General features: G+C 34.8%; 1 protein-coding gene across 1 annotated transcript in view; it reads left to right on the plus strand.

The window, feature by feature from the left end:
* The first annotated feature begins 2,042 nt into the window (after positions 1 to 2,042).
* The window catches only part of nxph1 (neurexophilin 1), a 37,491-nt gene continuing 15,743 nt past the window's right edge, over positions 2,043 to 23,790 (plus strand). Inside the window, exon 1 of the mRNA XM_058046781.2 lies at positions 2,043 to 2,944. Within this exon, the coding sequence (XP_057902764.2) occupies positions 2,891 to 2,944 (54 nt within the window). The 5' untranslated portion in view covers positions 2,043 to 2,890. The remainder of the gene's footprint in view (positions 2,945 to 23,790) is intronic.

The following is a 23,790-nucleotide window of genomic DNA, read 5'->3' on the forward strand; positions in this document are numbered from 1 at the left end:
TAAACGACGATTTATTTAAAAAAATGTCTGCTTTTAACATATGTTCCATATGTGTTGGAACCCCCAGTCGGAAGTTTCTCTAGAAAAGACGTTACTTGAAGACCTCTGTCAATGGTAAGTAGCTTTACTTTGCCATCGTTTAACACGAGAATACAACATTCTAACTAAGCTAGCACACTGGAAATCTATTTGCTTGACACCAGTCTCTTAAATAGCATCACAACATTTGAATTACACTTTAACGTGTTATTATGAGCCATGAAGAGTTAAGGACACCAAGTTGAAATCAAGTTTTGTGTTTTGATGTATTTTTGGCGATTTCCAAGCATTATTAAATGCATTAAATTGTACTTCCGCAGTAAGAGTTACGTTAGTGAGTGATAACAATATCCACTTGTTGTTTTTTTTTGTCTTTCTGTTTATTTAGACCACACATATGCGCATAATTAAGATTATTGTTGTGATTATCGGAGTGTCCTTGAATGCGTCTCGAGACAATGAGGAAGTGACGTCCCAACTAAAAACAGATGGCGATAGTATATACATTAATTAATGTGTTCAGGTCAGAATAAAGTTATAAAAGAGCGTCAGACTTTGTGTGACTGAGAGTTATTATATCTTTATATATTTAATGAGTTGATTTATTTGCTATTCAGTTCTGTTTATTGCTTTGCTCAGTGTGTTTTTATGACATTATGGATAAGAGTTACGGCCTAGCAGTCTTGCTAGTAGTTGTACTTCCAAGTTGGTTTCCAAAATGGCCGCAAGGTGGCGCCAGAAGAGTTAAAAAAAAAACACAGTTTATATATATATATACCAGCAAATATTTCACACTAAAGGATGTACACTTAAGTACATACAAGTTCATAGCAGTGGCTATTGTGTTTCCCAGCGACAATGGAATATGCCACCCGGTAGTGATTGATGTCCCCTCGCTGGTGGTCCAAGTACCGTGCTGGGCCAGATGAAGGCTATCTGGACCATGCAGCGCAGGATCACATCAGCTGGCTGACTTATGGGGAAAATACAAGAGAATTCATTCAAGTCCCCTCCTGTCTTGTGACAAAAAGGATCATCTTATCTAACCCCCCCCCCCATCCAGCCAAAGACCTAGCTCACCTAGCTCATCCACACCACCAACACACATATGAATTGCTTGGCAAAAAGGGGGCAACGGGAATGCAGCACCGAGACGACAAATCAGGCGGAGAATCAATCACAAAAGTAGGTACCAAAACAGCGAAATAGAAGCCTCTCGTTGCTCTGCCCTCCACAGGAAGTACAAGGATCTGCAGAGGAATAGGAGTAGGAGGAAACAATGCAAAATAATTGGTAATGGTAATGGTTTAATTTCATTTGAACATGCATCAGATTACAATTGAATGCATCCCATAATCAGTTCACAGTTCCACATGTCCAAAAGGAGTAGGAAGAAGCAAAGCTTATTAAATCCTACCCCTCCATCTGGTACTTTTACAATCAGTAACTGTTACATTTGTTCACTTCCTGCTTTCTTAATATAATTAAAAATTGTTTTTTAAATCCTAATATAATTTAATAATTAAAAATAATAATATTTAATTATAATGAATAAATTTAATAATTAATTATAATAATTTAAAATAAATATGTTTAATTATGTCATTGTATGGTCATATCACCTCGTACTTTGGTATGTGACAAAAAATTTAAATAAAAAAAATTAAAATTAAAATTAAAATTAAAATTAAAATTAAAATTAAAATTAAAATTAAAATTAAAATTAAAATTAAAATTAAAATTAAAATTAAAATTAAAATTAAAATTAAAATTAAAATTAAAATTAAAATTAAAATTAAAATATTATTAAAAAATTTAAAAATTAAAAAAATTAAAAATTAAAAAATTAAAAAATTAAAAAATTAAAAATTAAAAATAAAAAAAATCAAAACATTTAAAAATCAAAAAATTAAAAATTTAAAAAATCAAAAAATTTAAAAATTAAAAAAAAACAAAAACCAAAAAAACAACTTAAACTATATTAGGAAAGCAGGAAGTGAACAAATGTAACAGTTACTGATTGTAAAAGTACCAGATGGAGGGGTAGGATTTAATAAGCATTGCTTCTTCCTACTCCTTTTGGACATGTGGAACTGGGAACTGATTATGGGATGCATTCAATTGTAATCTGATGCATGTTCAAATGAAATAAAACCATTACCATTACATGACCCATCCTGTCCTCCAAAGAGCATATTTCTTCCATCAGTAAAGATGAGGAGTGTAATAAATGGTCCACCTTTCCAAAAAGTGGGATTAGTGGCATTTAAGGAGGTGTAGTAGTTTGTCCCAGGAAGGAGGAAGGAGGTACTTGGCATTCATCTCCATCAAGCGCCACTTTTTTTCCTCATGAGTCTGTAAAAAAGTAAACTTTATCTTCCTTCCGGCCAATCTGTGTGCCTTTTATTGGTCTTTTCAGCCTTTTCACTCCTCCCCATCCCGCCTCATCCCTCACCCCCCCCTCCAGCGAGCACATGTGTGTGTATAAAACGCTCATCCACCCCACCCCTCCCCCGGTTTGTCTTCTCTTCACACCGCCGGCATCCAGACCACCAGAAAAGCCCCGGCTTTGGCTCTCAGCGATGGCCGCACTCCTCTCCGCACCTGGATGAAGTCAAGTCACCGTTAGGAGCGCCGCCCCTCTTTCCCCCACCCCGCCCCTCACCCTCAGCGCAGCATAGCACATCCCTCTAAACATCTCAAACCGCTCGCAGTCATGGGGGCTCGCCGCGTCGTCTCCGCTCTTTGAGGGACTTGACGGTGCAGCCAGGCGCACGCCGGGTGGATTTATGGTCGGCAGAGCCGAGAGAAGCATCCCGAGGAAACGAGAGGAAGTTTGAGCAGCGGGAGGATGCTGAGGATGTGCTGGTGCGCCGTGTTCCTCCTCACGCCCGCACTTCACCTGGTGAGTTGCTTCCACGCGTACGTCTTTGCAAACTTTACACTGCATTTCCACACTCGGAGGGAACTTTTGGGGGTTGGATTTTTCCAAGTTTTTTCCACCGTCTGCTCTGTAGTACACCAAAATATGATTTTTTTTTTTGAAACCAAACTTTTCTATTAGTGGATTGGTGGGTGGCATCATTGGAACCACTTAGCACTCTTATCCTAAAACCGAACCCTCAAGTCCTCTCGTTTATTTGCAGGAAAAAAGTTAAAAAAAACGTTGCTTCAATTAAATAAAAGGTCATTATTGTTATAATTATATCATTATTAACGACACAAAATGAACATTTTATGCATGTTAACTTTATTAACATGCACATACTGTATGTGTGTGTGTGTGTTTGTGTGTGTGTTTTCATTTTTACAGAACACTAAAATCTAATAAATCAAACTGTCACATGATTTAAAAAAAAATACTGATAATAGCTTTTATGTTTTAAATAATTATGATTCAATTTTGATACCAGCCTCATAACACATACTATTTCGTCGTGTCAATTAATTACATTAATTAATTAAATTAATTACACTGATGAATAAAATATTTATAAAAATGAATATGAAAAAAAATAATATTCCAAATCAAATCAAGCAAACGTGGGTATATATAAATATAAATATAAATATAAATATAAATATAAATATAAATATAAATATAAATATAAATATAAATATAAATATAAATATAAATATAAATATAAATATAAATATAAATATAAATATAAGGAAAAGTGGTAGAAAATGAATAAATATAAATAAAACTAGATCAAAATGTGCAAAAAAGGAGCTCTCCAAGGTGCTGAAAGTATCTGGCTTAAAGCCTTGTCTTTATGGGATTATTTTATATGATATAATTGTGCTATTAGTAAGTAGATGCAAAAAATTAATCTAAAAAAATATTCCAAATCAAATCAAGCAAACGTGGGTTAAATATAAATATAAATATAAGGAAAACGTGGTAGAAAATGAATATATAAATATAAATATAAATATAAATATATAAATATATCAAAATGTGCAAAAGAAGGAGCTCTCCAGGGTGCTGAAAGTATCTGGTGTAAAGCCTTGCCTTTATGTGATTATTTTATATGAAACAATTGTGCTATTAATAAGGAGATGCAAAAAATTAATCTAAAAAAATATTCCTAATCAAATCAAGCAAACGTATTTATATATAAATATAAATATATAAATATAAATATAAATATAAATATAAATATAAATATAAATATAAATATAAATATAAATATAGTGGTAGAGTGGTAAGAAAGTGGTATAAGTGGTAGAAAATGAATATATAAATATAAATATAAAATGTGCAAAAAAAGGAGCTCTCCAAGGTGCTGAAAGTATCTGACTTAAAGCCTTGCCTTTATGTGATTATTTTATATGAAATAATTGTGCTATTAATAAGGAGATACATATTCTTTGACTTAGTTTTTGTTTTTTCTGAAACGAAACCAGTGAACACGACATAAAGAAAATACAAATAATATAATCTATCCACAGTGAGATTAATAGTGAATAATAGTGACACATTCTCTCTCTCTTACACACACACACACACACACACACACACATAAAGGCGGCCGCTATGGAGTGAATAGAGCTTATTGTGCAGCCTTATCCGCCACAGCAGCAGCAGCAGCAGCAGCAGCAGCAGGGATTAAAGGTGAACTTTGATGGTTTTATTTGCTGTTAAAGACACTTGTCTCGGGCTAAGCCTCTTGTCTGAGATCCCCGCCTTGACCCTGATAAGAGCTCCGGCACAGGTAGACCACAAAACAGTCCATAAAAAAAAAAAAAAAAAAAAAACACAGTGGGTCCTCACCTCAGACTCCTCCATTCAATTAGGAAGACTCATTATTCCTGGACGGCACAATCCCATCTGGGATTATCGTCTAACACTTGCTCCGGAGCAGCTGCTGTACTTACTGAAAATACTGTAAAATATTATTGTTACGTCCTTATTTAGATTTATACAGTACTATTAGTCGATGCAGTAATTGCCGGAAAATATGACAAATTATTGTTGTGTTTAATAGAATTTTATAAATATATAACATGCAAGATATTTAATATATTAGTACTAGTATTAGTATGTTATAATCTCATTCTTATGTTATTATATCTAAAAAAACATTAAGCTAAAATGCTAATGTTCGATGTTCCATATGGTATATGTTACCGTCTTCATATATATTAGTACTAGTGTTAGTATGTCATCATCTCATTCTTATGTTACTTATATATATAAAAAATCAAGCTAAAATGCTAATGTTCGATGTTCCATGCGGTATATGTTACCGTCTTCATATATATTAGTACTAGTGTTAGTATGTCATCATATCATTCTTATGTTACTTATATATATATAAAAAATCAAGCTAAAATGCTAATGTTCGATGTTCCATATGGAATATGTTACCGTCTTCATATATATTAGTACTAGTGTTAGTATGTCATCATCTCATTCTTATGTTACTTATATATATAAAAAATCAAGCTAAAATGCTAATGTTCGATGTTCCATGCAGTATATGTTACCGTCTTTATACTTCAAGTATTCTTAAATTGTATAGTATTGTAATAGTACACTCATAAATTGAAAAAATACGATATATTCACTGAAACAGCGACATTTATTGAGTGTATTTATTAGCATTTATGCTATTATGCAATAATCATAGCAATATTCAATCGAATATTTCCCTCGTTTGTTTATATTAGTACATTTCATGGTTTAAAAAAAATATTAGAAATGACTTAAACTGAAACAGCGCCATTTTGGGGCAGCCGTAGTCACATGACAACAGCACCTATATTGAATAATGTACTCGAATAGCACGCTAAAGCTAATAAATGAAGACTCGTGGTTAAAATGGCCGCATGTTGTGCGTTCCAACGCACTCTCACGTGTACGCGCCTTTAAGAAAATGGCATCAGTGGAGGCGAAGAGCACTCAGGCACGTTGACTGCGCGGCCGTGAAGTGGCATCATGGTGTTTTATGGTTTTTTTTTTTTTACGTCAATTAAGTCAGCATTTTTTTCCCCCGCTACGCAGCATGGAGGCGTCACTTCACAGGCTAAGTGTATCGCACCATTGATAGCCAAGCGCCGGAATATCCAAAGTGGCACCCAGCGGCCATTTTTGCCCCTTAAAAATATTCTGACAATTTAATGAATTCATTGTTAACCTGTTGTGGCCAAACGACTGTTTCTGTGATTCCATGACAACAGCTTTCCTTTTCGTTGGCGCACTACCATTAGGCCAAGTCTGCCTAGCGTGAAGGAGAGCGGAAACTACGTCGTTCGAGTTGATTTTAGGTTTTGACTGACATGGTGCCCACCATAGGAAACAATGATGCTTTCCCAAACCTGGTTACGACCTTCTAAATTGCGTTTTTAACATCATTAGAGCCCTCTAGGCATTAAATAGCACCCCTATAGTCACTTTGACAATAGTATTACCCAATATGGTAGACATAATAAGATAAAATATGAGGCATAATGTAGACTCACATTATATAGCTTTGTTATTTTTAACTTCCTGTTCTTATGGACACGTAGTGACCAGTGTAGAATACTATAAGTCGACTTATACTCCAGTGCGACTTATGTATATTTTTTTCTACCTAATTATGCATTTTTGGCCTTGTGCGACTTACACTCCAGTGAGACTTATGTATATTTTTTTCTACCCAATTATGCATTTTGGCCTCGTGCGACTTATACTCCAGTGCGACTTATGTATGTTTTTCTTCTACCTAATTATGCATTTTTGGCCTTGTGCGACTTATACTCCAGTGTGACTTATGTATGTTTTTCTTCTACCTAATTATGCATTTTTGGCCTTGTGCGACTTATACTCCAGTGCGACTTATGTATGTTTTTTTCTACCTAATTATGCATTTTTGGCCTTGTGCGACTTATATTACAGTGCGACTTATGTATGTTTTTTTTCTACCTAATTATGCATTTTTGGCCTTGTGCGACTTATATTACAGTGCGACTTATGTATGTTTTTTTTTCTACCTAATTATGCATTTTTGGCCTTGTGCGACTTATATTACAGTGCGACTTATGTATGTTTTTTTTTCTACCTAATTATGCATTTTCGGCCTTGTGCGACTTATATTACAGTGCGACTTATGTATGTTTTTTTTCTACCTAATTATGCATTTTTGGCCTTGTGCGACTTATATTACAGTGCGACTTATGTATGTTTTTTTTTCTACCTAATTATGCATTTTTGGCCTTGTGCGACTTATATTACAGTGCGACTTATGTATGTTTTTTTTTCTACCTAATTATGCATTTTTGGCCTTGTGCGACTTATATTACAGTGTGACTTATGTATGTTTTTTTTCTACCTAATTATGCATTTTTGGCCTTGTGCGACTTATACTCCAGTGCGACTTATGTATGTTTTTTTCTACCTAATTATGCATTTTTGGCATTGTGTGACTTATACTCCAGTGCGACTTATGTATGTTTTTTTCTACCTAATTATGCACTTTTGGCCTTGTGCGACTTATACTCCGGAGCGACTTATAGTCCAGAAAATACGGTACATATCACCACAATGTCTTTGAATGTATCCTCTGAATGTATTATATTTGTGTATTACTACATTTAGCCATTGTTATGCTTCATTTTGGAAATCGTTATTTTTGAAATTAGGATGTGTTGCCATTGCGTCATCAGTCACCAAAACACTAAAATCAACAACATTAAAGATAAACTACATTGGAAACATCCTAGAGTTTAAGTTTTTCGGCGAAGGTCCAAAATTTAGCTTGTGTTTGCATCCATTTTCCTAAAGAATCATGTTTTATTTTCCTTATTAGCATCCTATTAGCTCGCTAAAACCAGAAATGGACGTCAGTGCTTTGCTAACAAACACAGTTAGCCACATGTGTCCCAAAGTGTCCCAAAGTGTCCCAAAGTGGTCTCATTTAGGAATGGATTTGTCAAGGTGATTGGGTCACCTGTATAACCCCTGTGATCCGGTACACGGGAGCCCTGGGGAACGTCTGATCCGAGTGCAGCATTCCCAAGCGGCATGTTTTTTTTTTTTTTTTTGCCGAAAATAAAAACGGAGGTTTGACCTTGGCGCTTGCCCCAGTGAAGTCGGCGATATGTCTGATTCCTGCGTACACGGCAATCAGCCGTGCAAATTGTTGTGTTTGCTTTTATTTGTCTCCGCATGCATCATCGCCGGGACAATATTCCGGAACCACATGGGGAGGGTTGGGGGGGGCAAATGAGTGATTTGTATCTGGGATGGTGTACAATAAGTAAACACAATTGTCTGTGTGTGTGTGTGTGTGTGTGTGTGTGAAGGCAGCCGGCCTCTATGATTAATGACGCTAGCCTCTACTCTTCTCCTCTTATGTTCTGCTCCACATTTTCAATCATGTTTGCAGTTCAGAGGTCAAAGATAGAGCTGATCGTTGAAGGGTCCTGCTCTCAAAAACTCTCAACCCCCCCCCCACCCCCCCAATACACCCTTGGGTTTGATCCTTAGAGAATCTGCAGAAACCGTCCCCTTCACTTCCCTCTCCGCAATCCTTTTACGGGAAAGCGTGTAACCCCTTAAAGTATGGCTTTGAAGCGTCCCTGAAACCCTGAGATAACCTCCATCCAACCTTCCTCACATCTCCAGGTACGCCGGCGCCGGCGTTGGCGTCGGCGCTCGTTCGTTCTCGACTCTTCACGAGTGAAGTGATGCAGCAATTTGTGTTTCATGTCTACAGCTACAACACATAAAAGGGAGGAAAAAAAAGGGCGTTGCAAAGGAGGGAGAGACAGGCTTATTGAATGTACGAGGTGTCAATAATGAGATCGCTTCACTGCTTAGTTATCACTGACCATTTCGTAGGAAGATACCATTGTTATCCTTCGTGAATTTCACTTTCACTTTCCTTTTCCTTGAAGAGAAGTGTCTACTTCACAATTGGAAACAAATATGAAAAGAAAAATGTCCACTAAAAAAAAGGAACAAAAGTGATGTCCGACACAAATGCCTGGTTTGTTCAGGGGGGCCCGGCATTTAGGGGAGACACATAACAAACCCCCTTGAGGGGGGCCCTAACTGCCTTCAGGCAGTCCGCGTCAATCAGCATTAGCCGCAAGGTTTGTTTGTTTATGCATTTTTGGCCTTGTGCGACTTATACTCCAGTGCGACTTATGTATGTTTTTCTTCTACCTAATTATGCATTTTTGGCCTTGTGCGACTTATACTCCTGTGCGACTTATGTATGTTTTTTGCTACCTAATTATCAATTTTTGGCCTTATGTGACTTATACTCCTTTGCGACTTATGTATGTTTTTTGCTACCTAATTATCAATTTTTGGCCTTGTGCGACTTATACTCCGATGCGACTTATGTATTTTTTTTCTACCTAATTATGCACTTTTGGCCTTGTGCGACTTATACTCCTGTGCGACTTATGTATGTTTTTGTACCTAATTATGCATTTTTAGCCTTGTGCGACTTATACTCCAGTGTGACTTATGTATGTTTTTTTTTTTTACATAATTATGCATTTTTAGCCTTGTGCGACTTATGTATGTTTTTTTTAACATAATTATGCATTTTTGGCCTTGTGCGACTTATACTCCAGTGCGACTTATGTATGTTTTTGCTACCTAATTATCAATTTTTGGCCTTGTGCGACTTATAGTCCAGTGCAACTTATGTATGTTTTTTTCTCCCTAATTATGCATTTTTGGCCTTGTGCGACTTATACTCCAGTGTGACTTATGTATGTTTTTTTCTACCTAATTATGCATTTTTTTGGCCTTGTGTGACTTATACTCTGGTGTGACTTATGTATGTTTGTTTTAACTTAATTTTGGCATTTTGGGCCCTGTGCGACTTATACTCTGGTGTGACTTATGTATGTTTTTTTCTACCTAATTATGCATTTTTGGCCTTGTGCGACTTATACTCCAGTGCGACTTATGTATGGTTTTTTGCACCTAATTATGCATTTTTGGCCTTGTGTGACTTATACTCTGGTGTGACTTATGTATGTTTGTTTTAACTTAATTTTGGCATTTTGGGCCCTGTGCAACTTATACTCCAGTGTGACTTATGTATGTTTTTTTTTCTACCTAATTATGCATTTTTTGGCCTTGTGTGACTTATACTCTGGTGTGACTTATGTATGTTTGTTTTAACTTAATTTTGGCATTTTGGGCCCTGTGCGACTTATACTCTGGTGTGACTTATGTATGTTTTTTTCTACCTAATTATGCATTTTTGGCCTTGTGCGACTTATACTCCAGTGTGACTTATGTATGTTTTTTTTTTAATCTAATGATGCATTTTTGGCCTTGTGCGACTTATACTCCAGTATGACTTATGTATGTTTTTTTTCTACCTAATTATCAATTTTTGGTCTTGTGCGACTTGTACTACAGTGCGACTTATGTATGTTTTTTTGTACCTAATTATGAATTTTTGGCCTTGTGCCACTTATACTCCGGAGCGACTTATAGTCCAGAAAATGCGGTAGTTCCACTTGTATGTAACACCACGCATTGTTGTCATACATTAGAAATATTCTAGAAAAAAACCATGTCAAAAATGTGTTATTGGTGAATAGGAATAATGTGAGTCCGTCTTCAAGTCTTAAAGTGATATTAATCCCATTCATTTAGAATCCCAGTCATAAGAGGCCACAGAGGAGCGCTTGTGTTCCAGTTGCAGTATTTAGTCATTAGCTGGGGGGGGGGGGGACACAAGAAACAGCCGATGAGTTTTGGCACTGACTGAGTTTGGCAATCCAGGAAGTGGATTTTCTGTAGCACAGTGATGGATCACCCCGTTTTCTAACCTGATGACTGGCTTGGCCGAGCAGTGGAACGGAGCAGGCTGAGACGCTGCGCTCCCTTGGGGGGTCAGGGGGGGGGGGGGGGGGATCTTTCTCCCTTCACTGCCTAGCAGGCGATGCATTTGCCCGACAGGACCCAACAGGAGCGTAACCTTTTCATCTTCTGCTGTAGCCGTGTTCCAGTGGAGTGGCCGTCCTGCAGGGACACGTACAGTATGTGTAACTGTAACACAACACACACACACAGATGAGCGATGGCCGTCGATATGGGACGAATTTCCTGTCGGGAAGACATCAGCCATTCTTCTCCAGAACTCTGGCTGAGGTCGCCAGTCAGTCACGGGACTGAACTCCATTATGGAAATTGGTTTTTCTACACTTACTTGGTACTGTTGCTGTTGTTAAAATCTTTTTACGGCTTCGGTTTGACATGACTTCCTTTGACGTTGGCGGTGTTGTCATTTTATTATTCATTCATTCATTTTCTACCGCTTTTCCTCGTGGGGGGTGCTGGAGCCTATCCCAGCTGTCTTCGGGCGAGAGGCGGGGTACACCCTGGACTGGTGGCCAGCCAATCACAGGGCTCATATAGACAAACAACCATTCACACTCACATTCATACCTATGGACATGTGAATTTGGAGTCGCTAATTAACCTAGCATGTTTTTGGAATGTAGGAGGAAAACCGGAATACCCGGAGAAAACCCATGCATTAGTATTTTAGTATCAGTATAAATTAGTATTAGTATTGTTTATACACCTTTTGAGTATTAAGTTGCAGCGTGATGAATCGAGTGCTGTTAGCAAAGTGTTTGTTCTCAGTAAGACATTCACACTCACATTCATACCTATGGACAATTTGGAGTCGCTAATTAACCTAGCATGTTTTCGGAATGTAGGAGGAAAACCGGAATACCCGGAGAAAACCCATGCATTAGTATTTTAGTATCAGTATAAATTAGTATTAGTATTGTTTATACACCTTTTGAGTATTAAGTTGCAGCGTGATGAATCGAGTGCTGTTAGCAAAGTGTTTGTTCTCAGTCAGACATTCACACTCACATTCATACCTATGGACAATTTCGAGTCGCTAATTAACCTAGCATGTTTTTGTAATGTTGTAAGAAACCGGAATCCCCGCAGAAAACCCACGCATGCACGGGGAGAACATGCAAACTCCACACATACATGGCCGAGGGTGGAATTGAACTCTGGTCTCCTAGCTGTGAGGTCTGCGCGCTAACCACACGATCCACCGTGCAGCCCTACATCTCGACTTAATATACATAAAAACTTACTTTCATCTATGATTAATTATGGTTTGAATGGGACTTTTTATGCTAATTTTTCCTTTGTATTGAGTTGTGGACTCCTATAGAGCAGCTACACACAATAACTAGCACAGAAAGCTTTCTAGTTCTTCGCGAATCTGCACCTATTCAGCTGCATTTCTTTGGATTTCATGCTTCCCGAGAAAACGGGAATTTATTCCAGCCGCGGCCCGCCTCCAGGCACCCCTCCTTAAAGAGTATTCATAAGAAAAGTTTTTAATCTTTGTAAATTTTCTCTTGGAATATTATTTTATTCCCATAATATGATATAAAAATTAAGATTTATTTGAAAATTACATTATTTGTCTTCCTAATATTATCAATTTATTTTAATAAATTTTTTTCATTAAAATACAATACTTTTCTTTTAATATTTTGACTTTATTTTTGTAAAATGACAGCCCTTTTCCCAATTCATGTCTATTTTTTGTTTTTGTAAGTATGACATTTATTATCGTAATATTTTGACTTTATTCTCATTACATTAAGATGTTTTCCACTACCCAATTAAAAAAAAAATTACAACTGTTTTATTTTTATTATTTTTTGGTGCCTCATGACTTTTTCTCGTTAGACTACAATATTTTTCTTGTAATATTTGGACTTTATTTTTGAAAAATTACAGCCCTTTTCCCAATTCTATCATATCTATTTTTTGTTTTTGTAAGTATGACATCATTATCGTAATATTTTGACTTTATTCTCATTACATTATAATTTTTTTCCACTACCCAATTTTCAAAAAATTACAACTGTTTTATTTTTATTATTTTTCGGAGTCTCATAATATAACACTGCGATTCTCATAATAAGATGACTTTTATACTACAATTTTATACTATATTATTACTATTATACTACAATTTTTCTCTTAATATTTTGCCTTTATTCTTGCAAAATTACTGCTGATTTTTTTCAATTTTTGCTGATTTCTTTTTAAATTATTTCATTTAGATTGTGCCACTGCCAATAAAAAAAAGCAAAACAAAATGGCCCCCTGGCCATTCCTTGGACAACCCTATTTAGGGTATTGTCAATCTACCTGTCAATCAAAGCTGAGCAGTAGTATCTTTTTCAAAGCAAGGATTTGCAATAGATTGACGTAAAAACTACGCTAGTGCTTGTGTTAGCGTCCCTCACGTTGTAGCCGAATACTTTTTGCTGGCTGTTAGCGAGGCTTTGCTATTGTCCACAGGCAAAAATGTCCAGCTGTCAATCATGAGGGCCTGAGTTTGATTCCATAGATGTGTTTATTAGATGAGGGCTGCATCACGACGGCGGGCGACTAGATAAGAAATACAATATCTCCAGATGTGAACTTATCCTTCTTGTTACAAATCAATATATCAGAGTACTTACCTCGATGTCCTTTTGTGTTATTATCTGGGCTGATGGAATCGACCAATCACAGCCCTTATCAGGATCCCATTGTGGGGACATGACAGGACTTTATTAGTTACAGAAGCAGCTGTATTGATTTTCAGAATTACAATTCCATTTGGCGCTCTATGGATGGTTTCCCATCCCCATGGGATTGGAGGGGGCGGGGGGAGGGGGGGGGGATTGGAAAAATAGCCACAAGGAGAGGACGACTGGAGCGTGATTGATGGCTGTCAGTCATGTGATGTGAAAGTCATACTGCTTATGTCTTTTTTATCTCTGCTTTTCTTTAGCCGAGCTCATCCTTGTAAATAATTATCATTTAGAGGTGAAAACAACATGAAAACAACATGTGTTATTATGGATAATTAATGCAGTATAACGTGACGTGACAGATTTGGGACACACATTTTCTGTTGGTCATGAAGTAACGACCCATTTTTACTTCAGTCACAAATTGTTAGTCATTACTATTATTGTTTTGTGTTCATTTTGTTTCATTTTTGTCATTTTTACTTTATTATTGTTTACACATTCCAGTCATTGTAGCTATTTTTAACCTTAATTAAGTCATTTATATTCGTATTTATTTGTATTTATTTCATTTTTTTTTAAAGTTTAATTTAAGTTCTCTTTTAAATGTTGTTTATTTGATTATCAATTACACATGTATTCATTTATTTGTGTTTTTTTTACACTTTTAAGTACATTTAAATATTTTTGATAACATTTTTATGATTATTTAAACATTAATTTTATTTTTGTTTGCATTTTAATTTGTTTTTATTTATTTATTCATACATTTTTACTTAAGTATAATTTATGAGTATTTATTTTATTATTTTTGTATTTATTTGATTATTATTTACACATTTATTTAAGTCATTTTTATTTATTTGTATTATTTTTACACTTTAAGTAATTATTTTTTTTTATTTTGTATACTTTTAAGTACATTTTAATATTTTTTTACATTATTTTTATTAATTATTATGTACACATTAATATAATTTCTCTTTGTTAGATTAAAAAAAATGTATTCATACATTTTCACAGTTTTATTTATGTCTTTTTATTTGTATGGACTTTATTATTTTTGTATTTGTTTGATTATCATATACAAATTTATTTAAGTCATTTTATTTTATTTTTATTAAGATTTTTAAATTAAGCCATTTTTCTAAGTCATTAAAATTTCATGACTTAGTATTACGTATTAACTTATTTATTTTATTATTTTTACATTTCTATTAATTTTTTTTTTAATTTATGAATGAATTAATCTTTTTTGTCTACTTGTATTCCAGTGAAACCAAGCAAATGTATTTGTCTAATTTAAGTGTCTTTTGATGCATGAATACACATAATTAGTAATTATTAGTAATAATTATGTCCACATTGCCTTACAGAAGCCTCTATGAAAGCATTCTGTCAAGAAAATGTGACATAAACAGGAAGTACACGCCATATTTTGATGCCATTTTCCCCAGCAGTCCAGAATCCCGACTGTAATGATGGGCAAAACATCAAACATTTGCTCTGCCTGACTGTTCTCGCTAGCAAAGAAGCACATTTAACTCTTCCACAAACACTATCCAGGAGTAGTAAATCCTGGATTCAATCCCTTTTTCTAATCCCCCCCCTTCTTAAATAGCCGGACTCCAGCCTCAATAGCTTTGAGCAGATCTCAGTCACCGGGAGAAATAGCCCGTGCCGCTAATACCGCAGCTGTCCCCCACGCTTGTCGGGGAGAAAATCCCACCAGTTAACTCAACATTTGTGGAGTGTGTGTGTGTGTGTGTGTGTGTGTGTGTGTGGATGACTTGTGGATGCGCCATAGCTTCATTGGACCACCATAAATCAAAGATGTTGCCAAATCACGACAGCTTTTTCCGACTGGATTACGTTCGAGGAACATGCATGGCAATATGCAGGATTTATTTTTCCTGCTGGGATTTGCCAAATGGAAGACAAGGCCGTATCTACCCCCCCCCCCCCCTGTCTTCTTTTAGGAACCGCTGTCTCTTCTTATCTATTATTGCTGCTTAGGTATCCTCCTTGGTAGGTTTACTCGTCCAAATGTTTATTTAGCGAGGACCACGTAGGGAAAAAAAAAAAAAAAAAATATGTTGATATTTTGTAAAGGCTGCACAACGCGTAGTGGTTAGTACGCAGGCCACACAGCTGGGAGAACCGAGTTTGATTCCACCCGTGCTGTGTGGGTTTCCTCCGGGTACTCCGGTTTCCTCCTACATTCCAAAAACATTCTAAAAATATAATTTAACAATAAAACTAAAAAAAATTTAAAATAAAAAAACACCAAAAAATTTTGTCTGTAAAGGTCATAATATTATGAGAAACAAACAACAAATAGTTGGCATTTTTTGAAAAATTACATTTCAGATAAAGTTAGAATTTTACAAGAATAAAGTCAAAATGTAGGAATAAAGTCATAATTACTTTGATTTTTTTTTTTATTGCGAAATTGCAAAAAAAGAAAACAGGTTTTTGCATAATAACATGATTAGCAGCGGGGAGTGGGTTTCCTCCCACATTCCAAAAACATTCTAAAAATATAATTCAACAAAAAAACTAAAAAAAAACAAAATAAAAAAGGAAAAAAAATGTCAATTTTGTCTGTAAAAGTCATAATATTATGAGAAACAAAACAACAATTAGTTGCCATTTTTGAAGAATTACATTGAAGATAAAGTTACAATATTACAAGAATAAAGTCAAAATGTAGGAATAAAGTCATAATTACTCGGAAATTTAAAAAAATTGCGCAATTGCAAAAAAACTGATTTTTGTATAATAACATAATTAAACTAAATTTAATTATTTTAGTTTAATTTAGTTTAATACCCCGCCTCTCGCCCGAAGACAGCTGGGATAGGCTCCAGCACCCCTGTGACCCTCATGATGAAAAAGCGGTAGAAAATGATTGAATTTAATTTAATTTAATTTAATTTAATTTAATTTAAATTTTTTACATTTTTTACATTTTTTACATTTTTTAAATTTTAATTTAATTTAATTTAATTTAATTTAATTTAATTTAATTTAATTTAATTTAATTTAATTTAATTTAATTTAATTTAATTTAATCATCTTTGTCATATAGGTTAAAAAGCATATTATTATTATCAAATTTACATTTTTTTTTCCATTTTAATAAGACTTCAACATTTTCCTGAAGTACCCTTAACAAATATTGTAATATTTCCCATTCCCTTCCCATAAAATTTCATACTTTTCAACCAAACCAAATTTTGGCAAACTGTTTATTCTAGATTTAATCCATTTCTTCTGTTCTCATGTTTATATTTTCCAACTATTTCAACTTCTTATAAATGTTCCTGTCATAATTACGACTTTATTCCCATATTATTAACGGAGATAAATCCCTTCATCTCGCCTATGACGATGGACGTAGACAAGTGAAGTGTTCCACATAGACTGGTGGTGCATTCATGGACACTCCAAACTCAACACAACACAACAAAAGCAGGTCGGAGACCACCAGACTTGAGGGAATAACAACTCCTAAAAAAAAAATCATTTAAAAGGAAATGATAGTGTTGGATAAATTTTATTTTCTTTGTTTTTCTTACATATTTTGACTTAAAAAAACTTTTTTTTTCATATTTCGATTATATTCTATGCTATTAAAATGACATAATTTGTCCTCATAATAGTACGACTATATGCTTGTAATATTTTCTCATAAAATGCTGTTTTGTTCCCGTTTCTGTTGTTTTTTTGTTTTTTTTTCCCCACGTATTTCAATGTTCTTCTTGTGAATTCTTCTTGTATTTATGACTTTATCCCGATAATATTTTCGAACATTAGAACTTTTTCTTCAACCTAATTTAATGAATATTTTTGGCTGCCAAGATGCGGGATTATATTTCCAGGCTCACCAGAAGTAGATGTGACTTTTACAACAAAGTATCAGAACTTCCAGGAGGATCGTGTGTATGTACTTCACATACAAATACAATCCAAGACCACAAAACGAAGTACTGGTTACCCTTTTTAATGAGCCACACAAAAAAGGCGAAAAAGAAACACAATGCCATTGACACGTGCGTGACGATGTCAGCCGGCTGCTGTCGTCTGTGATCAATGGTACCTAGCATCGGCTTGAAAGGCACACGGGGAGAACAATGGACAAGTTAAATGGACATTAGCCCTACAAAAGCTCCATCATTTGGCTGGACAATAGACAAGGTCATGGCGTAGCCAAAGTCAACCTGTACGCCTTTTGTTGTGATATCAGCAGGAGTTTTGTGGAGGCAGGGCCTCACAAACGGAGACAACGTGTCCCGCAGTGAATTCCCGACACTGCTGTAGAAAATAATCCGGAACAACTTGGAACACCTGTAGAAATTAAAATGTTAATAACATAACATAACATACAGTATAATAGACACACATATGGACTGTGCTTCACTTAAGGCAAATTTCTGAATAAATAAGTTAATGGGTTTAAATTAAAAAATTAAAGTGCCAAAGAACTCGGGAGCAAACTTTAATTTATTTATTTATTTATTATTATTATTATTTATTCTTTTAGAGAACATCGACTCATACTCGTCACTCTGGGAGACATAACAACACAACGACAGAGCGCCCTTCCCTCAAGCTCACCCTTCCGGGTGGCAACTCCTCCCACTTCAATAGTTCCGTGGTGAATTATGTACCAGCAACCTATTACTACGTAATTCTAAAACTGTATATATTTGCTAAAAGTGATTAAAAGTTGTTTAGATAAGTTATTCGTGATTTGTGCTAATTTATATTTAAAAAAAATGTTATCGATAAAATGTACTTTCGGTTTCCGAAGAATAGCTTCGGAAACCGGAAGTACAATTTATTTTCTTCCGGTTCACTTCCGTATTCAGCCAGAGGGAAAGATCGTTAGCTCCATGAGATTGTATTCGATGCCATCTCCGTTGAATTATCACACAGAAATGCCGGTCTTTATTTGTGGTTTAGTTCAATTTTACTAATTAGACGTCATCTAAGTTGAATTATCACACAGGAATGCCGGTCTTTATTTGTAGTTTAGCTCGGTTCCTGTTGAAAACACGGTATGGACACATACTGTATGTACACGCATGCGCAAATATATATATACAGCACATATTTTAGCATTGTTTATAAAAAAAAACATTTAGTTATTTATTCAGAAAATTGCCTTAAGTGCAGCACAGTACATTTGTGTGTATGTGTTTTATATCCTGTACATATACAAATGCGTAGATACTTTGCACATGTATATATATACACACACACACATATATATATATATATATGCATAAATGTATGTGCATAGAGTACATACAAAGACATATACATAGGTATACTGCATATACATGTGACAAAGTACCAATACAACTTTGGCACTTTGTAGTCTGCCCATGATTTTACTACCAATTACATTTTACAATGCAACGTAATTGGTAGTAAAGTCTCAATAGAATTTGAAGTACACAGTAAAATATTCACTCGTCTACTTTTGTCTGCTTTATGGACCTAATATATGGTAGCAGGAAATGCTTTTGTGGGAAAACGTTTTCCGTTTTTTTACTCTGTGGCCGTATTATGATGTGTGTGTGTGTGATTTGGAGCATTAGTATTCCATATGTTATGTACTTTGTCCCCGAGGCGCTTTGTTAGCTTGACAAGCCGTATGTAACAACGCACGGCCCGCTGCGCCCCCCCCCCCCATGACGCGAGGACCATCTTAAAAAGGATGGGTGAGTTTTGTGTCAAAAAAAAACGGAAACGGCTCAGGTACGATCGCATCATGCGAGCGCTGAGCCGACTCGGGTGGGAGGCTGAAGCGGTCGCAGATCTGATATGAAAATTAAAGGGCCAATTAGGCCTCAGGTAAAGGATAACGCTTTCGCATTTATCCGCTGCTGTGCTTTGATGAGGCGTGGCGAGACAGACAGACAGATACGGCGAAAGCGATCACTTAACGGCCCTTACCCTCGGGCGGCGCACACGTAGCCCAGCTCTTTGATTTTCCTATTAGCAGTCCCGACGAGAGGAACCTGAACCCACCTGACTTCCGATGTTCAAATATGAGCAGATAGCGTTGGCCTTACCCCGCATCCGTCCTTCCAGTCGGCGAGATAAGGCCTAATCTGCAACTGGCTGCTGTTCATTTACAAGCGGGCGTTGACTTTATTTCCGCGTGCGGGGTGGGGGGGGCTCGTGCAGGCTCGTATCCACTCTTCCTGCACTGTCAGACGCCGCCGCGGCTCTGAGACGCGGGCGAGCGCTTGATGGACTTCATTGGAATGAATAATAAGCCTCCGCCGCCGCCACCATCACCACCACCACCACCACCACCGCCGCACAGCGGTGCATTCAAGGCCTGTGGCTGGGCAACATGCTGAGAATAAGAAGCAGCTGGTGTGAATTTAATTGGAAACGGAAGATAAGGCTAACTAAAAGCCACCTATTGGCCCAAAACTTGGATTCCATTTCATTTTAAAACGCTGCTGGAATACTTAAATGGCTTCCTGGTTTATGTACTGTATATATTTCATCGTATATACAATACCATCATGAAATTGGAAGTAGACTCAGAGAAAGTTGAGAGCTGATTTGTAGTCCGCTTGGGGTTCACTGACATCCACTTCATAACTTTTTGCCAGGGAAAACAAAAAAAACGAGTATTGGATGATTATATTATTGGCCTTTTAATTTTCTTGTAAATTTTCAGATTTTTCTCCAACCTTATTTTTCCAAATTATTATAAATTATTTTTTTAATTTAAATTATTAAATTAAAATGTATTTAAATTATTTTTATAAATTATTTGTGTTTTTTGTTTTTCAAATATTACCACTCGCGACATATTTTCTCAAATATTTCTACCCAAGCGACATAATTTTCCCTATACAATTTTTTTTCTATTAATATTTTTACTTTTAATATTTTTTTCCTCATTTTTGCTTTTTATTCCCCGCAACCATTTCAACTTTCTTGTACATTTTCGTATGATTTGATTCACGTGATATTTTAACTTTATTTTTATAATATAATTTTGCAGCAAGCTAATTTAAAAAAACTTTTTTCATTGCTTTTTTCCACAATATTACGGCAAAAAAATTATTAATTATTAATACTATCAGGAAATTGTCGGTACACTCGGAGAAAGTTGAGAGCTGATTTGTAAAAAAAAAAAAAAAGATTATATTATTGGCCTTTTAATTTTCTTGTTTTAATTAATTAAATTTAAAAATTGTCAAAATTTTTTTTGTTTCTCAAATATTACGACTCGCGACATTTTCTCGAATATTTCTACCTAAGCGACATAATTTTTCCTGCTTTTTAATACACATTTATTATTTTCTAAATGCAACAGTTTTCTCATTAGACTTTTTCTGTTAATATTTTTACTTTTAATATTTTTTTCCCCAAATTTATGCTTTTTATTCCGCGCGACCATTTCAATTTTTTGTACATTTTTGTATGATTTGATTGACGTGATATTTTAACTTTATTCTTGTAATTTAACTTTTTCCGCATGCTAATATTTAAAAACTCTTTTCATTGTTTTTTTTGTACATTTTCATATGATTCGATTATTATTGGCTTCTTGATTTTCTTGTACATTTAAAAAATTTTCTCCAACCTTATTTTCCCAAATGTTATTTGTGTTTTTTGTTTCTCGAATATTCCGACTTGCGACATATTTTCTTGAATATTTCTACCTAAGCCACATAATTTTTCCTGCTTTTTCATACACATTTATTCTTTTCCGTTAATATTTTTACTTTTAATATTTTTTTTTCTTCATTTATGCTTTTTATTCCCCGCAACCATTTTAACTTTTTTTTGTACATTTTTTGTATGATTTGATTCACGTGATATTTTAACTTTATTTTTATAATATAACTTTTGCAGCAAGCTAATTTTAAAAACTTTTTTCATTGCCTTTTTTCACAATATTACGGCAAAAAAAATTATTAATAAAATTTATTATATAAATGTATTTTTAATTGTTCAACTTTATGCTACTAAAATTGTTACTTTTCCCTATTCTTGTGACATTACTTTTTTTTATTAATTACAATTTTTTTACCCTTCTCTTTTGACATTATTTGTTATAATTTCATTACTTTTTTTTCCCGTTTCTTATTGTTAAAAGGGGAAGTGCACTTTTTAGGGAATTTTGCCCATCATTCCTAATTCTTATGTGAAACACGAACACATAATTTTTCCTTTTTCTGTGCATTATAACACGAGAAAACGAGTTAATATGAGCTAGCTAACAACGGACGTCATGGGAAATACCTATTTTTATTTGTTTGTTTTGGTTTTTTTTTGTTTTTAAAAAGGAAATACCTGTTTTGACGCTAAAGTCCTCATAAAAAAAAGTCAACAGTACCATTTACATAACAGACTTTTATATTAACCAAACTACGTCGATATTATTATTGTAGTAGCTAACACCAAAAACTATATCTCAAAAAATAAAAAAATAACATTCTCTGTTTTGAGTAATATCATTTAACATTTTCCGACATTTCCCACGACGCGATGCATTATTCGTGTCGATATCAAATCGGATAGATGTTGCTTCGCCCGATACTAAAAACTACATTAATGGTATCGTACCAGAAGTGAATAGAAGAGCTGTCGTTGGTGTTTTAATGTCCAATAATTTTATTTTTAGTGCATGCAAACATGGTGACAGATGGCCTAAAAAAAATCAATAATCAATCAATAATCAATTTTAGCAACGCAATTCCAGGATACAAGAGCTGCATTGACCCCTTTAATTCCATGCTACTCGCTCTTATATCTTCTTTAAGATTCTTAAGATCGATTCCAGCTTGTCAACGGTTGTAAGATGAGGTCTTTTGGGGTCAGTGGAAGCTGAAATTGTGCCTTATTGGATTATGAGTATAAAATGGCTGCAGGTAACAATTTTGCATAGTAATGATGTGGCTTCGTTTCCATTTCCGTTAAGACCGCAACGCATTTCACCGCAGGCTTGATTCCAAATCCAACAACGTCTTTGCTCGGCGGTAGTGGTGCTGTATAAATACTGTCAAAAATAAACAAAAACAATTATGAAAATGACAATACAGCACAAATAAGGAGTAGGAAGAAGCAAAGCTTAATACATTTGTTCACTTCCTGTATTCAAAATTTAATCTTTGCCCATTTTAATTACATAGGCAAATTGTAAGGTGGTATAACAATGAGGTAAAATAGCAGTCAAGGTTTTTTTTTAAATTTCTATAAATAAACACTCATAAATATTTAATAATAATACGTTAATAGTTGACAAACATGTCACAAAGAAATCAAGTTAGTAGCATGTTAACATGCTAACATATGCTAACATGCTTATATTAATTTTAGTGAATTGTTTGAGTTATTTCCTCAATCGGTTCCATAATTTTAGTCCACATACTTAAATGCTAACATTTTTTTTTATTATTATTATTGTTCTCGCCTATGCTTCAGTGCTTTAAGTTATTTTTTTCCCCCGAAAATCGTATTTCTCCTCCTTCTGTTCAGAAAAATTGTATTCCATTTTTTCGATAGCATGTTATTGTTTGTTTGGTGCATAATTTTAGCTATTTGAAAGTTTGCTAGGTCAGCAAATTTAGTGTTTGTTATTTTTAGGAATGGATTAGCCTAACTGACTTTTTTTGTGTACTTTTATAGTTACTTCCACACAATAAGTTAGCAATGGTAATACCGGACAATAATAAAAAATATAAGTGTTTTTTTGCATAGGTGTATCCTAATGATGTGCGACTTATACTCCACTGCGACTTATGTATGTTTTTTTTACCTAATTATGCATTTTTGGCCTTGTGCGACTTAGACTCCAGTGCGACTTATGAATGTTTTGTTTCTATCTATTTATGCATTTTTGGCCTTGTGCGACTTATACTCCAGTGCGACTTATGTATGTTTTTTTTCTATTTATGCATTTTTGGCCTTGTGCGACTTATACTCCACTGCAACTTATGTATGTTTTTTTTCTACCTAATTATGCATTTTTTGCCTTGTGCGACTTATACTCCAGTGCGACTTATGTATGTTTTTTCTACCTAATTATGCATTTTTGGCTTTGTGCGACTTATACTCCAGTGCGACTTATGTATGTTTTTTCTACCTAATTATGCATTTTTGGCTTTGTGCGACTTATACTCCAGTGCGACTTATGTATGTTTTTTTTCTATCTATTTATGCATTTTTGGC

This window comes from Doryrhamphus excisus, linkage group LG7 (genome assembly GCF_037039965.1).
Source record: "Doryrhamphus excisus strain RoL-2023G ecotype Guam linkage group LG7, RoL_Dexc_Guam_v1.1, whole genome shotgun sequence".
Taxonomy (NCBI): Eukaryota; Metazoa; Chordata; class Actinopteri; order Syngnathiformes; family Syngnathidae; genus Doryrhamphus; species Doryrhamphus excisus.